This window comes from Ipomoea nil, unplaced genomic scaffold (genome assembly GCF_001879475.1).
Source record: "Ipomoea nil cultivar Tokyo-kokei standard unplaced genomic scaffold, Asagao_1.1 scaffold1719, whole genome shotgun sequence".
Classification (NCBI taxonomy): Eukaryota; Viridiplantae; Streptophyta; class Magnoliopsida; order Solanales; family Convolvulaceae; genus Ipomoea; species Ipomoea nil.
In genome coordinates, this window is record NW_017618147.1 from 306,281 (window position 1) to 326,089 (window position 19,809).

Here is a 19,809-nt window from a genome sequence, read left to right on the forward strand (position 1 = left end):
TCAATAATGCAATTCCTTCAACTTTTCCTCCATCAAATCATTTTTTTTTTATATTAAAAATGCAATAATTCACTTATTTTTGCATTGTATTTTATTTCTACTTTCATTTGGGGCATCGAATTTTCAATCCGATATTGGAATTAAATATTAAAAGAAAAACCTGGAATGCATAAACAACTCAATATGAAATTATGTGCCTTGAGCTGTGAATAAAAATTGATAATTTGGTTTCTGGGCCTTCAAACTCTTACAAAAGGTATCTGAATCTGGTTCTTCCAACATCATCTTAAAATCTCTAGCAGACATAGAGGCAATTAGGCAAATCCAATCCATTCTCAGCTTGCTTTTTATTCCTAAATGGAAAGAGAGAAATAACCAATCCCAAAAAAAAGGAGAGTAATACTGCAGGAAAAATTGGATGACAAGGTAAACAAATGCAGACATCAAAATTCGAAAATCAAGATTGAAGCATAATACAAATCAGCATTCAGTAAGCAAAGAAAATCCCCACATTCTCTACCCGTAGCTGAACTCAAACACACAAGTTAGCAACTTTAGCCAGTCCCACAACACCAAGAATAATCAATCAACAAACTACTGCATGCTCCATCTATTTTGCTCTACTTTTTATGTACCTCTGATACATATCAGGCAGCTTATTCTTGTATGGTAACACGTAATCCCCCATAAACTTTGGTTCACTCAACACTATGGCTGTAAAGAGAGAGCACGCTCTCAGCTTATTTTCTTCAAGAGTTTTCAACACTTGACTCCTAGGGATGCTCTTCTTCTCCAAACTATATGTTAGAATGATAGGCCGAAAAGCCAGGTAATAGGATTCATACCCAAGTTCCTTCATAAAAAAATTCAGTACCTTTTTCAACCTAGCCTCTGATAGAGTTAAAGAATGGGGTAGTTTTTGCACCATGGTAGAAATTTCTGAATTAGACCACCCATAGCTCCTGAAAATTTCAAGTTTCTTGTCCACTGTTGACTTATTCAGTGCAGTTGCAACAAGTAATCCGCAGTAAAACATTGGGGAGTTTCGAGAAATCCCAAACTCCATTTCCACTCTTTTCAAAATATTGCCAATCCAAGTAGGCTTATTTGTTATATAACGTGGCCTTGCCATGACAAACTGTTGGATTTTATCATCTGAAAAACCAGCTTCTTGCAGCAACAGTATATTAGCTTCCATAGTTTTGCAACTACTGTAGGAAAGCAAACGACCAGATCTCTTTAGAGCTTTCACAGCATTCTTATTGCTACCAGCAGCTCGTCTGATTAAATGTAAGGCAGGTCTCAGATGAGTGTCTAATCCTCTAGCAAGAACGAAGGGATATTTTGCAATGAAATTGAAAAGATCTGACCCAGATAGCCCGAATTCTTCCAGGCACTGAATTTTGGGGTGAAGCTTTTTGTCAGGGTCATAGAGTAGCAATTTTGGAAACTTGGACACAGCAGCATTGATATGGGCCTGATCCATGCCTATCCGTTCCAGATAATCAACAACTAAGACAGCATTTGCTTGAGACTTATGTGGGCGTAAGCTGCTTAACTTAGCGACTGCAGAGATAGCATCATCTCTGGAGAAGCTGAGAGAGTCTGTGCTACAGTCCACTAATAAATGGTTCCCAGTCCGATTGGCTGCAGTTTCCCCTGCTTCCACTTTAGCAGTAATGGAGTAGTTAAACCCTGTAGAAGACCTCAAGTTACATTTATCGTTAGAGAAAAAGATGAAAAGCTGCCTGTGTCTGGAGCCATCGACTTTGCCACCAGGTACTCCAAGTATCTGAGCAAAAGAAAATCCCGCTGTTCTGATCATCACAACTATTAAAAAAAGATGTTTTTATCTGTTCTGTTTATCAATGTACAGAGCAGCAGGGCAGAAGCATCTGCTGGTTCTGGTAGGAGCCTTTTGTCGAACACTTTGCATGCAAGTACTTCCTTGTTTCCAACAGCCTTGGACTACTTTATGGAGAGTTTGAATTGAATCAGAAGGGTGGATATCAACACCAAATGCTTAATAGTATATGAAAATGAGAGAAGAGACGCCGGCCGCCGCTGCAGAAATGAGTACGATAAATCAAAAGATAGGAAGAGTGGAAATGAGGAAAACTATGGGATGTAAACAAGGGACGAGATAATCCTAAATCGTAACAAAATTTGCTCACCTCTCAACCGGAAGCAAAAAACTTGCTGATTTGATACTCAAAACGGGTAATTCTTCCCAACAGGGAAAGGATTCCTGGCTCTGAAATCAACCTCATCAACTAATAACGCTGGTCGACTACCGGTGCCAACGAGTGGTTTTAGGCAGAGTTAAATACGCATTACACCCAGGATAAACTGCAAGGGTTTATCAAATCCAGATTCTAACGTGAAAATTTATGGGTTACTTATGTTTAAGTCAAGACAAGAGAATTTCATTATCTTGCATTTGCTGTTTACATGGAATGATAAGCTTGTTAGAAAGTAATTGGTGGGAACTATTCCTTGTAAGTTGAAAATGAGACCTAGTAGATGGAAATATTAGTTCAAAGGTGTTTTTAATTGCCTTGAAATGCTGTGTGACTCTTGAATTTTTTTTTTTTTCAGTTAAATTTAATAATCAATTTAAAAGTGAAATTTCTTCCTCTCTAAAATTTCATGTCTTGATCCGATAAGATAGTGGAAAGATAAATTAAGACGATTTAAATGCACATTTAGTTGTCTAGTGCTCACCACAAATTGGTTCTGGTGTTTTTAATTGTCTTGAAATGTGGTGTGATTCTTGATTTTTTTTTTCAGTTAAATTTAATGATTAATTGAATTTTAAAAGCGAAATTTCTTCATCTCCAAAATTTCATGTTTTGATTCGACATGACAGTGAGAAGATAAATTATAATGATCCAAGTGCACATTAAGCCGTCTAGTGCTTATCACAAATTGAGCGTAACTCGTATTCTACGAAAAACTAATTGAGCCGCCCGTATAGTACTTTGCAGTATACTTAGTATCTAATACAACACATGTTATGCTTTATGTTAAATCATAGACAAAGAATACTGGGCTTTTTGACAAGGAAATTGATAGTCGCATAGTCAAATGACAAGCTAAACAAATGTAGCCATCAACATTTAACTGCATTTGAAATCTCTTCATTCTTGACCAGATCACAAACATGTCACAGAAATCAAAGACACAAGTAAATATAGAAAAAAGCAGAATGCAAGCTCAATCTATTTTGCTGTAGTTTTTATGTATCTCTGATACATATCAGGCAGTTTATTCTTGTAGGGTAGCACATAATCCCCCAAAAACTTTGATTCACTCATCACTATGGCTGTAAAGAGCGAGCAAGCTCTCAGCTCATTTTCTTCAAGGATTTTCAACACTCCACTCCTAGGGATGATCTTCTTCTCCAAACTATATATTAGAATGACAGGGCGAAAAGCCAGGTATTGGGATCCATACCCAAGCTCCTTCATTAAAAAATTCAGTACCTTTTTCAACCTCACCTCTGATAGAGTTAAAGGTTGAGGTAGTTTTTGCAGCATTGTAGAAATTTCAGAATTAGACCACCCATAGCTCCTGAAGATTTCCAGTTTCTTGTCCACCGTTGACTTATTCAGTGCAGCTGCAACAAGTAATCCACAGTAAAACATTGGGGAGCTTCGAGAAATCCCAAACTCCATTTCCACTCTTTTCAAAATATTGTCAATCCAAGTAGGATTACTTCTTAAAGAACTTGGTCTTGCCATTACAAAGCGTTGGATTTGATCATCTGATAAACCCGCTTCTGTTCGCAGCAGCAGTATATTGTTTTCAATAGTTTTGCAACTGCTGTATGAAAGCAAACGACCAGATCTCTTTAGAGCTTTCACGGCATTCTGATTGCTACCGGCGGCTTGTCTGATTAGATGTAAGGCAGGTCGCAGATGAGTCTCTAACCCTCTAGCAAGGAAAAAGGGATATCTTGCAATGAAATCCACAAGATCTGACCCGGATAGCCCGAATTCTTCAAGGCACTGAATTTTAGGGCTAAGGTTTTTGTTAGGGTGATAGAGTAGCAATTTAGGAAACTTAGAAACAGCAGCTTTGATATGGATCTGCTCCATGCCTATGCGTTTCAGATAATCAACAACAATGGCGGCATTTGCTGGAGATTTATATGGGCTTAACTTAGCGACTGCTGAGAGAGCTTCATCTCTGGAGAAGTTGAGACAGTCCGTGAAATAGTCCACCAATAAATGGCTCCCCGGCCCCGAGGTCCGATTGCCTGCAGTTTCCGCTGCTTCCACTTTAGCAGTCGCGGAGTAGCTAAACCCAGTAGAAGACCTCAATTTACAGTTAGGGGGCGTTTGGTTCAGGTTATATAAGATAATCAAGGGAATGTGACAATCCAAAGTTCACGTGTTTGGTTCATATTATCTCAGGGAATCTAACATTCCACAGGAATGTCACATTCCCTCCACATAGGATTTTGAAGGGAATGTGATTCCCTTCAAAATCTTAGGTAATCTAAGATAACCTTGGTTATGTTAGTTATATATATATATATATATATATATATATATATATATATATATTTGTAATTATATATATATATATATATATTTTTATTATGTTATGTTAGTTTATAAAATAATTTTGTTTCTCAAGTTCAAGATTTTAGTTAATATTTTAAAATCATGTGATTATATATGATACCGTTATCTTATTTATTTATTTTAATTTTTAAATTTATTAAAATATATGAAAATATGTTAAGGATATTATAGTGTGTATAAAAGATAACCCTAAACCAAACATCATTATATTACATACCCCAATTTTAACCAAACACAGGAATCTAACATTCCCAGTAATCTAACATTCCCAGCAATCTAACATTCCCTAAGGTAATCTTACATTCCGTGAACCAAACGACCCCTTATAGTTAGAGAAGAAGAAGAAAAGCTGCCTGTGTCTGGCGCCATTGTCTTTGCTACCAGCTATTCCAAGTATCTGAGCGGAAGAAAACCCCGCAGTTCCGATCATTACAACTCATAAAAACAGATGTTTTTTGTTTCTTCTTCTTCTTCTTATCAATGCACCGAGCATCTCCGGATTTTGGATAAGCCTTTTGTCGAGCACCTTACATGCAAGATTGCAAGAGAAGCACTTCCCTGTTTCCCACTTCTTTTTATGGAGAGTACGTTTGGATTGAATTAGAAGGGCGGATATCAACGTCAAAACACAAATAAGGCATATTACCATTGTATATTGTATAAATAAATACATATATTCTGGGTATTAGCTATGTCCACTACACAGTACACAATTTATTATTGTCCCTAAAATATAAAATTTTAGTTGTTTTTTAAAGAAAAATAATGTTATCTCGTCTAATAGAACACACACATGTTCTTTTGTTTATAGCATATATATGGCACAGTTTATGTTAAAGCACAGAAAAAGATAATTGATTGAGAACGAAACAAGTCAAATGCAGCCATCAAAATTCAAATTAATCAAGATTTAAGCATAATGCAAATCAGCATTCACTCAGTGAGCAAAGTAAGTCAACAATTGCAATTAAAATCCCAGAATCATATCCCAAACACGTATGTCACAGAAATGAAAGACACAAGCTAATTAGTGAGCAACATCAGTCATATATCCCCACAACACTAAGATCGAACAATTAATATAGAAAAAAACTACGTACTACTGCATGCTCGATCGATCTATTTAGCTGTACTTGTTGTGTATTTCTGATACATATCAGGCAGCTTATTCTTGTAGGGTAGCACATATTCCCCAAAAAACTTGGATTCACTCATCACTATGGCTGTAAAGAGCGAGCACGCTCTCAGCTCATTTTCTTCAAGAATTTTCAACACTTGACTCCTAGGGATGATCTTCTTCTCCAAACTATATTTTAGAAGAACAGGGCGAAAAGCCAGGTAATGGGATTCATACCCAAGTTCCTTCATTAAAAAATTCAGTACCTTTTTCAACCTAGCCTCTGATAGAGTTAAAGGTTGAGGTAGTTTTTGCAGCATTGTAGAAATTTCTGAATTAGACCACCCATAGCTCCTGAAGATTTCCAGTTTCTTGTCCACTGTTGACTTATTCAATGCAGCTGCAACAAGTAATCCACCGTAAAACACTGGGGAGCTTCGAGAAATGCCAAACTCCATTTCCACTCTCGTCAAAATATTGCGAATCCAAGTAGGCTTACTTGTTAAATAACATGGTCTTTCCACTATGAACCGTTGTATTTGATCATCTGATAAACCCGCTTCTCTTTGCAGCAGCAGTATATTGTTTTCAATGGTTTTGCAACTGCTGTATGAAAGCAAACGACCAAATCTCTTCAGAGCTTTCGCGGCATTCTGATTGCTACCAGCCGCTTGCCTGATTAAATGCAAGGTAGGTCTCAGATGAGTCTCTAATCCTCTAGCAAGAAAGAAGGGATGTCTTGCAACGAAATCCACAAGATCTCGCCCAGATACCCCAAATTCTTCAAGGCACTGAATTTTGGGGTGTAGGTTTTTGTCAGGGTGATAGAGTAGCAATTTAGGAAACTTGGAAACAGCAGCATTGATATGGGTCTGCTCCATGCCTATCCGTTTCAGATAATCGACAACAATGGCGGCATTTGCTTGAGATTTATATGGGCTTAACTTAGCGACTGCTGAGATAGCTTCATCTCTGGAGAAGTTGAGAGTGTGTGTGAAATAGTCCACCGATAAATGATTCCCAGTCCGATTGCCTGCAGTTTCCGCTGCTTCCACTTCCACTTTAGCAGCAGTGTAGCAGAAAAGCTTTCTCTGTCTGGAGCCATAGTTCTTGCTACCAGGTACAAGTATCTGAGCTAAAGAAAACCATGTAGTTCCGAGCATTACAACAGACGTTTCTGTTTGATCTTTTTATCAGTGTATCGAGCAGCAGAGCACAAGCATCTGCATGCGGGTTTAGTTTAGGTGTCTTAAACCTTTTGTCGAACACCTTGCATGCAAGTACTTCCGTGTTTTCCACAGCCTTTATGGAGAGTTTTGTTTGGAATGACTTTTTTAAGGGTAGGCAATTTTGTCAAATAAATTTATTGCAAGACTATGGAGCACCTTTTGTCTCATAGGGAGAGGGAAAAAAAAAATGAATTTTCATATTTTAAATCTAGACTAGAAAGAAATTTAATTTATATATAAACCCTTTTCATTTTAATTTTTATTGATTTCCACCCAAATTTATTGGGGCGTAATTAAACATATTACCATATGTAAATACATTCGGGGTATTAAGAATTCTTGATTCTTTATTGTGATCCTTTACCTATATCACAAAGGTCTGTTTCATCTAGAGTTCAGAATGTGATCCATTACCAATTAAGTCACAATCACAAAGAGGTGCTTCATCCATCCAAAGTGTACCACAAAGTTTTCAGCCACCACGCAATTTATTATCACTAAATATCAATTTTAAGATATTTAGTTATTTCAATTAAAAATGTTACCTCCTATTTTCTACCCTAATTTCAACAAGGAGTATACTTCCATGCTAAATTAACTCACGACAAATCAGTTTGGGCGTATAACTCAAACTGCATTATAGCATCGTCTCCCCCAACTACGAGCACTATCACTAATAGTGCTACTGGTTTTTATTACACACTTCTATTAGCTACTTGTATTACAGAATGCATAAAATGCCCGCACAGATTTAGCTTACTAGTTCAGTAAAAAATATTTAGGAGAAAAGACCAAGGTTCGACAACAGCAGTGAAGGGATTTTGTCTTGTGCACACCAGCATTTGACCCGATCAACTAAGCCATTGAGTGCTGTGCTCGGAAGAACCTGCACGCGAGCCCCCACCGATGCAAGCCAAAACAATAGGTACAAAAGAAAACCAAATTCCAACTAAGAGCACACCGCATCTCATCGCACCATTGAGTGAAAGCCCTCGCTCGAAGTCCTCAGGACTTCAACCACCCGATGCTTACCGGAGTGTGGAGACCCTTGGTGTTGGAGATCCAACCTTTTAGGGGAAGAATGCACAAAAACTGGTACTGCAGTGTACCCACCTTCTATCAATTAATAAAGCCAGTTGAATGCGAAGCAGCAGCTGCTGGCAAACTTGGGCATTGCAACCCGCATACAGCACAGCAGTTAAACACTGGATTTCAATTTGGACAGCTTAATGCCAATACTACTAAAATGCCAGTGGAAACAAAGAGCAACTTGAAACTAGTTGAATGATAAAAACATAACGCAATCAACTTTCTGGTTGCCATTGGTACTAAAATACCATGAGCATACACATATTACAAACATTTCTCAACACACAAATCTTATGAGGATGCCAGGAAAACATCAATTTTCAGCAGAAAAGCAACCAAATAGAAATATATATTCTGCAGAGCAATTCAAGTCATTCAAGTAGGATGTATGACGAAAGAACAACATTTAAGGGAAAAATAAACTGCATTAATTCTAACAACAAAATTCATTGAAAATCAAAAATAACAAGCGACATAGAATCCTCAAAACATCTTTTTCTTCAAATTATAAAAGCCATAATATAACTTCTGAAACGAGTCGAAGCACCAACTATCTGTATCATCTATGATCACAGATCTTGCACGCTCAAACCTACAAATAAGATATGTTTTCAATATATCAGATGCAGATTACCAGCTAGCAATGCATAAACTCTAATGCTACGATTTACTCTTAAAAAAAAAAAAACATAAATGAAACACTGTACCAGGAGGAAGGGATTGCTTGAGCTTGTCGGCCTTCTCGAAGTCGGAGACGCAGAGGGTGTAGAGGTATTTGGAGCATCGGACCTTGAACTTGACGGAGTCCTTGTTTTTCTTTATCTTCACCGACCTGGCATCTTTCCTCCTCGCTGTTAGGAGAAAGTCCTTTATCTCATGTATTTGCTTCGGCATCTTCACTGCAACTTTTTTCTCCGAGCGGCTGCAACTGCTGTGATACAGATATGGAGGTGGTGCCGTGGGTGCAGACTGCGCTCTATATATGACATATAAAACCCTAATCCCATATATTTTCAATGTGACTCTTTTGCCCCTCTTTCCTAGTCTCTTTTTAAACTTTTTTTTATTTTTTATTTAACTTGCAAATGTAATATACTCCATATATATATTAACGAGATGAAAGTCAATTGTTAATGTATATTTAACTTTTCTAGTGTCTCACCCGTGTGTATATTTAACTTTTGAGCAAATACTAATTTTGGTTCCACGAGTATTAGTAAAATGATAATTTTAATGCACATGTTTAATTTCTACCAATTTTCATTCACGACTATTGTTTTAGTACCAATTCTCATCCACGACTATTGTTTTAGTGCCAAAATTCATTACGCCGGTCACCTATTTGTTTAAGACATGTCGAAATACGAAATTATTAAGAGTATTTTCGTCTTTTACAAATTAAGATCTCAATTTGAGCTTGAATAAAGGGATTTAAGCCCCAATATCTATCTCAATTCGCAGTTCTTCTTCTCGAATTAAGGTTGGATGAGGAGAAGAATTGTGATCGATCTTAGGTCTTAAATCCCTTTATTCATGCTCAAATTGGAATCTTCAGTTGAAAAAGACGAAAATGCCCTTAAAATTTTTAGGTTTTGGCATGTCTTAAATGGAAGGGTGACTGGCGTGATAAATTTTGTTACTAAAATAATAGTTGTGGATGAAAATTGGTACTAAAACAATAGTCGTGGATGAAAATTGGTAGGAATAAAACATGTGAACCAAAACTGTCATTTTGCTAATACTCGTGGGACCAAAATTGGTATTTGCTCTTTAACTTTTCTAATGTCTAATGTGTATTTTTAAATGAGAAAATGGTCAAATAGGTTCCTAAATTTTATCCAAAAGTCAATTAGGCCCATAAACTTTAAAAATATACAATTAAACCCTCAAACATGTCACATTGGGTCAATGAAAAAAAATCGGTAAATGACATGTTATTATAGGTCATTTCAATTCCAACGACCAGCGACGAATTCTGGTGACTGGCAACAAATTTTGTCGTCGTCGGTCACCTTCTATTGCAGAAGGCGACCAACTAGTCACCTTCACAAATAGTAGGTAATCGGCAAACTGTCGCAGGAATTGAAATGACCTGTAATAACAGGTCATTTATTGATTTTTGGGCTTCAATGATCCAATTTGACATATTTGAGGGTTTAATTGCACTTTTTAACAGTTTAGGGACCTAATTGACTTTTGGGGTAAAACTTAGGGGCCTATTTGACTCTTTTCTATTTTTAAATTAGTGTTTCAACATTTATCAAAGTATCATTCAGTATCGTGATGCATATCAATGCAACTAGCATTTTGTACGCGCGATGTGCAAAAACTTATGCCCAATATTAAAATATTTGTAAGTAACAAAATTTAAAAAATTAGTTAAAATTATGTTTTGCAATTTCTTAAAGTGATGATACTTTTGAATTATCATATATTTGAATAATATAGTCATCAAAACAAAACAAAAAAATTATATTGTTATATAATAATAATTTACATATATGATATATTGATATGGATACACAAATAATATACATACATATTATATATATATATATATATATATATATATATATACACACACACACACACACACACACACGATACACATATATAATTTAACATTCATATAAATATTTAATTAAAATATAATTTATAATTAAATTAATTGTTATATGATACTTTTAATAAAATGATAATTAAAAATAGGAAAAAGATATGATAGATGTAGGTGTATGGTAAGATTGATAGATATATTAACTAACGGTGTTATAACGGTGTAAGGGTGATTTTGTCCAATGTAAATGAATGTACAACAATTAAAGCAAAATGTATATATTTATTAGCATATAAAAAAAGGACAAAAATCAAGGACATAACTTGTATTGACACTTATTATGTTTTTAGATAGATTAGATATTATCAAGTCTTTCATAAAAATAAATATTTCAATAATGCATAACTATGACATGTGCCATAATTTTTCATAAAATTAATTGTGCAAAGAAGTTGTAGAGAGAAACACCCTCATTGGATAGTACATAAGCGTAACTTTTGCAACATAAACCCTATTAATTGACGTGATCCGTGTTTCCTCTGGTTGCCACTTCTGCCATAAATGAATTTTTTATTTAATCTAGTTACATGTGTGCTTCACTGCAATTTAGTGTCTTGACGCATTGCACCTTCAAAAACATATCTAAATCCTCCTTCCTCAAAATGACAATGATAATATCTATAGTTTCTCATATGTTTTAAATATATACTGTAAATTAAGTGTACCATTTATCAATGTCCATGCGTAATTCTAATTAATTGACCAAAATTAATGTTAACTTTTATAGTAGGTTGCCCACTAGCTAATAGTGATGATGGTATTATATAGAGTAAATACCCAAAATGGTCCCTCGACTATAGCTAAATTCACAAATTGGTCCTTGACTTTCAATTTTAACCAATTAAGTCTTTAACTTTACAATTTTAACACGATTTGGTCCTCCGTCTATTTGACCGTTTGTTGACTGTGATTTTGAGGATATATATGTAATTTCATGGTCCATCGTCGTTTTTTTAAGGTTCCGGTTTCATTTCCAGACCTCACTGTTACATTTGAATCCACTGCCGAAAGCAATCTGCCAAATCTGTCGCCTTTCTTCATACTCCCTTTGCATTCAAAGTAGTTGAGTTCGTACCAGGGCAAAGAAGACGACGTGTTTCCAAACCGGTGCAGCGTCATCCTGGAGGCCTCCACGTGCTCCAACGAGAACTGCAGGTTCTTCTGGAGATCGTCGATGACAGCGCGGTCGCCGGCGTTGATGCATAAGTGTTTGAAGGCTTGTTTGAATTCGGGAATGTACGGTTTCCATTTGGGATTTAATATTTTCCGGTCGATTAGGGTGAAGAGGAAGAAGAGCTGCTCCGACGGCGGGAGAACGAACGGGCCGTTATGTTTGATTTGAGGGCTTCGCCGGCGATCACCATTAGGTATTTTGAGAGGTTGATTATGACTTTCCATTGCGGATCTTCCTGCCCGTAAACGCAGCGGTAGGCTTTATCGGCGGCGCGCTTGTGCGTGTGGACCACGGGCATGAGCGGTACTTGACCCGACCCGAAGCGCGCTTCTTGTTGGACCAAATCGTGTTAAAATTGCAAAGTTAAGGACTTAATTGGTTAAAATTGAAAGTCGAAGACCAATTTGTGAATTTAGCTATAGTTGAGGGACCATTTTGAGTATTTACTCTATTATATATTACCCACTACCCAGTCCAAGTCACATTGGGGACTTGGATTGGATCTTTTCCGCGGATCAGTTCTTAGCTATCTCATTTCATTTGTGTTGTTGCACGATAGTCCAGTTTGACATCTATATTTTCATTTCAAGATACCAAGTCCAACTTGATTTAGCCCAAAAAAGAAATGGGGGATTGTGTGGTTTTGCTATCATATGATTCATTGGCAAAACTCTTCGACAATAACCATTTTATTTTTTGGTACAAGGAAGATTATATCATTAAAGCCTTGCCTTGCTCAGTGTTTCTTTTTGGGACCACTGGACGTTATTATATTTCTCAAGAGTTGCTTAAATATTGAGCTTCCTGTGGACGTTTCCAGCGGCAATTCGGAGTGGTTGGTTGTGTTGGAAATGACCTTATTCCTCATGATCATATGTTGATCCTACTCCTTGCATCGCCTTTGCTTTGCCTTTTGGCTATGTTTTTCAGTATTATATGCAACTAGTATTTTCACCCGTGCGATGCACGGAATGGAATTGTTGTAATATATTAAGAATATTTAAATCGATATATAATTATTTAAGAGTTAATTTCATCAGAGGTCGTTTATTTTTCCTGATAATTTCAAATTTAATCCTAGACTATAGTTAGTAATTATTACAATTTATTCTATGTTACAACTCTTACGTTAATATTCTTATTATTATTATTAACACTTAATTACTTTTAGATATTATTATTACCACTTATATTATTATTATTATATTATTATTATTATTAGTTTCTTTTCAAGTACTGTTAGTATATAATGGTCGTGAGGCACAATAATAATATAACCATAATTAAATATTCTTGTATTGTATTCCGAAGTTAATGTCATTTTTGGTCCTAGACTTATTGAGGCATTGACACTTTTCATCCTCCATAATAAAAATTGACGCTCCCCAAAAATCGCATTGTCTGAGGTGTTGGAATGGCCGGTGTTGACTTCCTGGCTGCTGTAGCTTCATTCCCCAACCCGGATGATAAAATTCGGAGCACCAGCTTTGAGGTTCAAGGAGGTGGTAACACTCGCAATGCTTTGATAAAACCCGGATGATAAAATTCGTCTTGGTCTTAATCCAAGGATCATATCTAAGGTTGCTGATGACTCGCATGGCGAAAGAATACTTGCTGAGCTTGAAAGGGATGGTGTTGATACATCTTTTATGGTGGTGTCCAAAGGAGGAAACTCACCATTCACATATGTCATTGTTGACAATCAAAAAAAAAAAAAAAAAACTCGCATGCGCATTTTCACTCCAGGATATCCAGCCATGATATCTGAGGGTCTACATACCCAAATCAAAATTGTCTTCAGCGCTTGGAGTAAATATTGTCTACTTAGATGGAAGGCTGCATGAGACTGCTTTTGATTGTAGTGCAGGAGGCAAAGAGTAGGGGCATACCTATTATAGTTGATGTAGAAAGGTTAAGGGAGGGGTTGGGTGATATTCCTGACTTTGCTAGTTATGTTGTATGCTCGACAAAATTTCCACAGGCATGGACTAACGCCCTTTCTATTCCAACTGCACTTGTTTCCATTATCTTGAGATTGATGTCAAATGTAAAATTCGTGATTGTTAGTTGGGTGAAGATGGTTTCTTAATGTTAGAAAGGACTGAAGCGGATAACCTCGGTTTGAAGAAATGGATGTAGCAGTGACCAATGGATGGAGAAATACAAGGATTAGAACATAAAAAGACAGAAAAACCCTTCTAATTCACGGTCAACAAACGTCGTCATTGATGCAGGATCAAAACTGTCCAACGATCAATAACAGTGGCTACTAAATGACAATTTTTATTATGAAGGATGAAAAGTGTCAATGGCCCAATAAATCTTTGACCAAAAATGGCATTAACTCTTGTATTCCGTGAGTCACAATAATAATATAACAATAATTAAATATTGTTAAATTCTATATTCTTCTAGGATTTCTATTACCATCATTAATTATTCCCAAATTTACCATAATTAAATAATTTGACCAATTATAAAGAAAGATTATTAAATAATGCACGGGACAATTGTTTAATTAAAAATTTTAAAAATTCATTAATAAAACATAAGGTTCTCATAGTTTTTTCTTAGAAACTATTTAATAAAGTATTTTTTTTTATAAATTGGTGGGCCAAACCGCCTACGGCAGTTTGCGATGGATAGATCTCGAAAAAATACGTGATTTTAAAAAAACATTTGTCCAAAACAGACAACGGAGTCAAAAGTTATGCCTTGCCGAACTTTTGACACTTTACAACTTAAAAAAAATAAATAAAAATTAAAGGCCGGTTCAGCCGGCGAGGCGGCCGCTGAGGAGGCCGATTCCGGCCTTTCTCGCCGCGACCAGCGACACGATTTTTGCAACACTGATATATAAAATAGATATAGATTAGAATAAGAATAGTATTACACAATTTTATAATATTACAATAAAATTTTAACCCAGAATTATTGTAGAAATCAATATATTTTATTAGGAAGAGAGATTTTTTAGGAATTGGACGGGAAGTTAAAATTTAATCAGGATTTTGTTTTTATATATAGTATAGAATATAGATAGTATAGATTGTATTACACTATTTTCTAATATTAGAATAGAATTTTAACGCAGAATTATTGTACCAATGGGGAAGTAGAAATCAATATATTTTATTAGGAAGAGAGATTTTTTAGGAATTGAGCGGGAAGTTAAAATTTCAGAATTTTGTTTTTATATATAGTATAGATATAGATTTATATACAAACTCGTAGTTAGAGTTGCTTTACGAATTTTTCACTTTGGATCGGGAAATGTCGTGTGTATTTGTAAATTTGTAGGTACACACATATATAAAAATTAATAAGTGTAAATAAAGGTTATATTCTTTATTTATATCCATTTTTTCGTTACATTTTTCTTATACATTATGCTACAAGAGTTGTACTATACAATAATATTTTGGTGAAAAATATTCATACCGTTATAACTTCCGTTATCTTTTCCAATTATTGTTGTCATGTACATGCATCCACCATATATTTTTCTTATCTTCTTCAATAATAATAATATATGGACACTATATATTGAAGTACTATATAAGTTATTTCCTAAAATATAACCGAACCATGTATATGGGTCGAAGGTTAAGAACCCATACAACTGTACTATAGGAGATTAAGTGATCAAAGGGATGGTTTCTAAAGGGAAAAATGCACCATATTTATATTATTGAAGAATTTACGAATGATTGACAAACGTACGACATTGGACAATCTTCATTATTGGCCACAATGGTGTCCCTCTACTACTTTGCTTCTAGTGCACTTCCCATGTATAAGTGAGGTTCTTGCCCTTTAGTTCACAAGATCTTGAGTTGCTTGGATGGTTAACCCAGAAGTCATATGTTTGAATCTTGTTATTTACACTTGTTTTTTTAATATTTTACTCCATGCTTCATTCTTTCTTTAGCAATTTCTTTAATATTTTACTCCATGCTTCATTCTTTCATTGACAATAAAAATGGACGCCCCATTGAGCTAAGACCTATGTAGTAAAATGAGTCTCCGGGATCTCATATTCTCAACAATTATTATACAAAATAATATAAATATAAATAATATTAATATTGGACATCAATTTTTGCACCTTGCGCATAGAAAATAGTACTCCGTAGTATATATTATAACATTTGTCAACAATTTTGAATTAGGCAATGAACCAACTCTGTGGGCTGTTAATGCTTCTCGATCCAACAATGGGCTTCGGTCGCCGATTTTGATTTTTGACCAAAGAAATGTCAATACGCAATATATTATAGCATTTGTCAAAATTTTGGATCAGTATTCTCCTTCTGTCAATAGTGAAACACAAATAAACTTACTAATTATATCCTGAATATAAATTAATTATCATAAATTTAGACTTCAAATATATAGTATTCATGGCGATATATTTTTGATTATTTAACAATTAACTCTAATTAAAATAGTTGTCAATCGAAATTCTACGTATGAAACGTGATTTATTAGTATTTGTAGATTTGCGTGTAGTTATTGGGAAATTCGGGACTTCTAAGGTCTCACGTGACACTATATACGGTAATGGTATTGGTAAGACAAAGACAACTATGCTTCTGCTGACAAGGCCTTACCACTGATCTCTTCTCTTCATCTTCAAGCTTTAGCAATCGCCGTCGACACACCCATCTGCCACCGCTACCGCTACCGCTACCGCTACCGCCACCGTTACTGCCCAACTAGCTCATCTTCTTCAGAACATTAATTTGATTTTAGATCAGTTCGTGATTAGAGGAAGAAGCCATGGCATATGTAGATCACGCCTTCTCCATTTCCGACGACGACATCATGATGGAGACCTCTTACAACGTCAACAACCGGCCGCCGATAAAGGAGATCGCCCTAGCCGTTTCTCTCCTCGTCTTCGGTGTCCTCGCCATCGTCCTCGGTTCTTTCATGGCCGTCAACCAGGTCGGCGGCGACCGAGCTCACGGTACTCTTTTTTTCAATTTCCTTATTTTACTCTTTACTTTGCCTGCTTTCCATTTAATTCTCACCCTGCGTACTATTTTCCGGAAATAGATTTGTATTTGCTAATTGCTAGCCTAGGGTTTTGATATCCTCACTAATCTGGGGAAATATATGATTTTCGGTTGAAGAAAAGAATAGTAACTTTATCTTACAGATATTGCATACCGAGTAAATAATGATATTGGGGGTAAATCAGTGAATAATGCTAGTGAGCTGAAATTTGAACTACACCTCTAATGGTGTTTCTTTTTTAACAATTGGATTATACTACAAAGGAAAAATGATACTGCTTTTTATCTTTGTGAAAGTAAGGGATAAGTTTCATCATATTAGTGTTTATAGTTCTGCTTAATATTATGAAATGTAGCTATGCTTCTTTATTTTTTATTTTTTTAAAAAATAGAGCATCCACTTAGACAGTTTTTCAATAGTATATTGTGTCTAGAATATGCTTAAAAATTTCTAGAGCATAACCACATTTCAATAAAATAGAAAATTACCTTACTTGCCTAGAATAAAATAAAATGCCTTGATTCAATCTGCCAGGGAAATTACCATGCTGGCTTGCATGATGAGAAGAAATCAATATTTGGACAATGAATTGAGTTTTGCATAGTACTTTCATGTTTGGTAATCGGTATGACTTGAACACCAGTCTATTTGTAGCAAATTATTACTGCAAGGAAATAGAAAACAACACAAATCCCTTGTTTCTCTTGTTAGGACATGATAGTTTCTTATCACTACCAAATACATTTCTTCTTAAAAGAAACAGGAAGCAACACAGCTCCTCTGGCTTCTTTTAGGTAGTGTAGCTAGTATCTTCTTACTGTCAATTATACTTCTTGATGGTATTGTTGTTACTCTTATGGATTAATAAAAAAAACAAAAAAGGAAATATAGTTATCAATCCATGCCCTTGCGTGCTTAGGGTAGTGCTTAAAAATAGAGGATACAACATGTCAACATGTTTCAGTAAAATAGAGAAGCATGGGTCTGCAACATGTTTCAGTAAAATAGAGAAGCATGGGTCTGCTGTCCCCCTCTCTCCCTTCTTCTGTCTTCTTTGTTCATTTGCAGAGGAAAGTAACAACAAAAAAGTATTGCATTATTATTTGTTTGGATTAAAGAAAAATTAATAGTATTTGACCCATTTCAATATCTTACTATTAAAGAAAACTTTTCATATTACTTGTAGTCAAAGTTAAATAAAGGGGCATGCATTCATTACATTGGAAGTAAAGATTCTTTAAATGTTGGGAGATATTTAGAATTTTAGAAGTGTCAATGTGTCATTAGTTATCTCTAAATTTTCCATATTTATTATTAAAAAGGGAAAAGAGATCAATTGAAAAACTATTAAAAAAGAGTGCATTTGATAAGCCTCAATTTGAAGCTTCTGGCTTACAAGAGGTTTTCCTTCTTATCTAGTCTGAGGATCTTTTGTTAATGATTAATATTTGGCTGAAATTATAGCTTTTAGATTAGAAAAGCTTCAAATAAGTTGAGCTAAACATGTAAGAAGTGGGAAACTATAATTGAACCTCAACTTAGGAACCTTTCTTATGGGTTTCAGTGTATCTGGGTATAAACTGAATTTACATTGCACAAGACAAATACAGTCAACAGTACCTAAACCCAAATCATCAAATTAAAAGTAAGGCTATAAATCAGGATCCATTCCAGCTTCACTTATAAACTTACTTTGGCTGTAAATCAGGATGCAAACCATCCAACTAAATAATCAATAATGCATTGCTAAGTTGAATAGTGATTTGAAAAACTTTCACCCATTCTGAGCTCAATGTGACCTGGTCTGCTAAATGGCCTTGTAGTGACAGCATCTGCTTGCGGGGCTGAGCTAAGAGAGAAAAAGTTCTCTTTTAGGGCATACTAAGTACTAACATTCATTTTATCTGCATACAAACATTTTTACCATCTGTAGTTGTGCTTTTCTCTATTTGGATTATATTAGATAAATTTTTATGCTAATGCAACATGCAACTATTTCTGATTTCTGTTTTATGTATATATGTGGGTGTATAGGATATGTACCTACAAATATGGAGAAAATTTTTGTTTGGATTCTGGTTCCCACTGTAAAAAGATAATATGCCTTAACATACATCATTTCATAATTGATATGAAGTAATGTTTGTTTCTCTTTGACTTTGGGTTGTGTTTATAGGGCTGTTTTTTGCTATACTGGGAGGAGTTCTGTTTCTTCCAGGGTTTTACTATACACGGATTGCATATTACGCATACAAGGGTTACAAAGGTTTCTCATTCTCCAACATACCTCCCGTGTAGAATCAATCAGCCAGCCAGCAACACTTGTACCAGGTTCACTGTACAGATAGTCTCATTGTCTGCATGTTGCTCCTCTTCACACTGGGTCATGGTTGTGTTTCTTTCTGTTTAGCAGAGCTGTCTGTGTCAAAATATGATGATGTGATGTAAATAATGAAGTGAATCCCTCCGACAATAGACTACCCTTGTAGTAGCAAAAGCAAACTGTTGATCAGTCATCTTTCTGTTGAAATCTTGATCCTATTAATGCTTAATGTGCATCCCATAGCACTATAGGAGATTAGTCCAGGATGTGTCAAACTTGAAACTTGAAACTTGAAACTTGAGGGGTGTTTTTCCCCCCAGCCTGTGCTGTGCTAGTTAGAATTACTATTCCTCGTATAGACACTGTAGTGTGCATGATAAAGAGTTGTTTGATAGATATACATATACGCCAAAATATTGATTCGATCAAGTCTTGAAAGGGATCCATCCAATATTCAAATTGGGTTTGCCTGAAATCCAAGGATCAAGTCTGCCCACATTCACTCCAACTTACGACGTGTTATTATTATTATTATTTTTTAATTATTATTCCAGTTGTCTTGCTTGATGTTCATCTTAGTGTATTTTCATTGGTTTGATCTTGACGGGTATAATATCTACGATGAGTATGAACTGTGATAAATGGG

General features: G+C 35.4%; 3 protein-coding genes across 6 annotated transcripts; 1 reads left to right on the forward strand and 2 right to left on the reverse strand.

Annotated features, from left to right (window-relative positions):
* Nucleotides 1-427: 427 nt before the first annotated feature.
* Nucleotides 428-2,566, reverse strand: LOC109191695 (transcription termination factor MTERF4, chloroplastic-like). 2 transcript variants are annotated; one of them, XM_019342334.1, is made up of 3 exons: nt 2,517-2,566; nt 2,175-2,349; nt 428-2,064 (listed from the first exon to the last, which is right to left on the reverse strand). In XM_019342334.1, exon 3 carries the CDS (start codon nt 1,823-1,825, stop codon nt 611-613), a length of 1,215 nt encoding a protein of 404 aa, XP_019197879.1. In that variant the 5' UTR covers nt 1,826-2,064; nt 2,175-2,349; nt 2,517-2,566; the 3' UTR covers nt 428-610. The 2 variants fall into 2 exon arrangements, with proteins under 2 accessions (XP_019197879.1, XP_019197878.1); XM_019342333.1 differs by lacking the exon at nt 2,517-2,566 and having other exon boundaries at nt 2,175-2,487.
* Nucleotides 2,567-3,088: 522 nt separating this feature from the next.
* LOC109191693 (transcription termination factor MTERF2, chloroplastic-like) lies at nt 3,089-7,084 on the reverse strand. Of its 3 annotated transcripts, XM_019342331.1 has the most exons (3): nt 6,787-7,079; nt 5,997-6,007; nt 3,089-4,339 (listed from the first exon to the last, which is right to left on the reverse strand). In XM_019342331.1, exons 1-3 carry the CDS (start codon nt 6,870-6,872, stop codon nt 3,222-3,224), a joined length of 1,215 nt encoding a protein of 404 aa, XP_019197876.1. In that variant the 5' UTR covers nt 6,873-7,079; the 3' UTR covers nt 3,089-3,221. The 3 variants fall into 3 exon arrangements, with proteins under 3 accessions (XP_019197876.1, XP_019197875.1, XP_019197877.1); XM_019342330.1 differs by lacking the exons at nt 5,997-6,007; nt 6,787-7,079 and adding an exon at nt 4,919-5,285 and having other exon boundaries at nt 3,089-4,335; XM_019342332.1 differs by lacking the exon at nt 3,089-4,339 and adding an exon at nt 5,502-5,668 and having other exon boundaries at nt 5,706-7,084.
* Nucleotides 7,085-16,376: 9,292 nt separating this feature from the next.
* On the forward strand, nt 16,377-19,622 carry LOC109191698 (transmembrane protein 230-like). The gene is made up of 2 exons (XM_019342339.1): nt 16,377-16,790; nt 19,017-19,622. The coding sequence occupies exons 1-2, from the start codon at nt 16,601-16,603 to the stop codon at nt 19,136-19,138; spliced, it is 312 nt and encodes a 103-aa protein (XP_019197884.1). The 5' UTR covers nt 16,377-16,600; the 3' UTR covers nt 19,139-19,622.
* The last annotated feature ends 187 nt before the right edge of the window (nt 19,623-19,809 follow it).

Excerpts from the sequence above, each read along its gene's own strand:
- LOC109191695 (XM_019342334.1), bottom strand. The coding sequence starts at position 1,825 with ATGATCAGAACAGCGGGATTTTCTTTTGCTCAGATACTTGGAGTACCT.
- LOC109191693 (XM_019342330.1), bottom strand. The coding sequence starts at position 5,022 with ATGATCGGAACTGCGGGGTTTTCTTCCGCTCAGATACTTGGAATAGCT. Across the intron at positions 4,336-4,918 it reads TTCTTCTTCTTCTCTAACTA|TAACTGTAAATTGAGGTCTT; the intron begins TAAGGGGTCGTT and ends CCAAACGCCCCC.
- LOC109191698 (XM_019342339.1), top strand. The coding sequence starts at position 16,601 with ATGGCATATGTAGATCACGCCTTCTCCATTTCCGACGACGACATCATG. Across the intron at positions 16,791-19,016 it reads CGGCGGCGACCGAGCTCACG|GGCTGTTTTTTGCTATACTG; the intron begins GTACTCTTTTTT and ends TTGTGTTTATAG.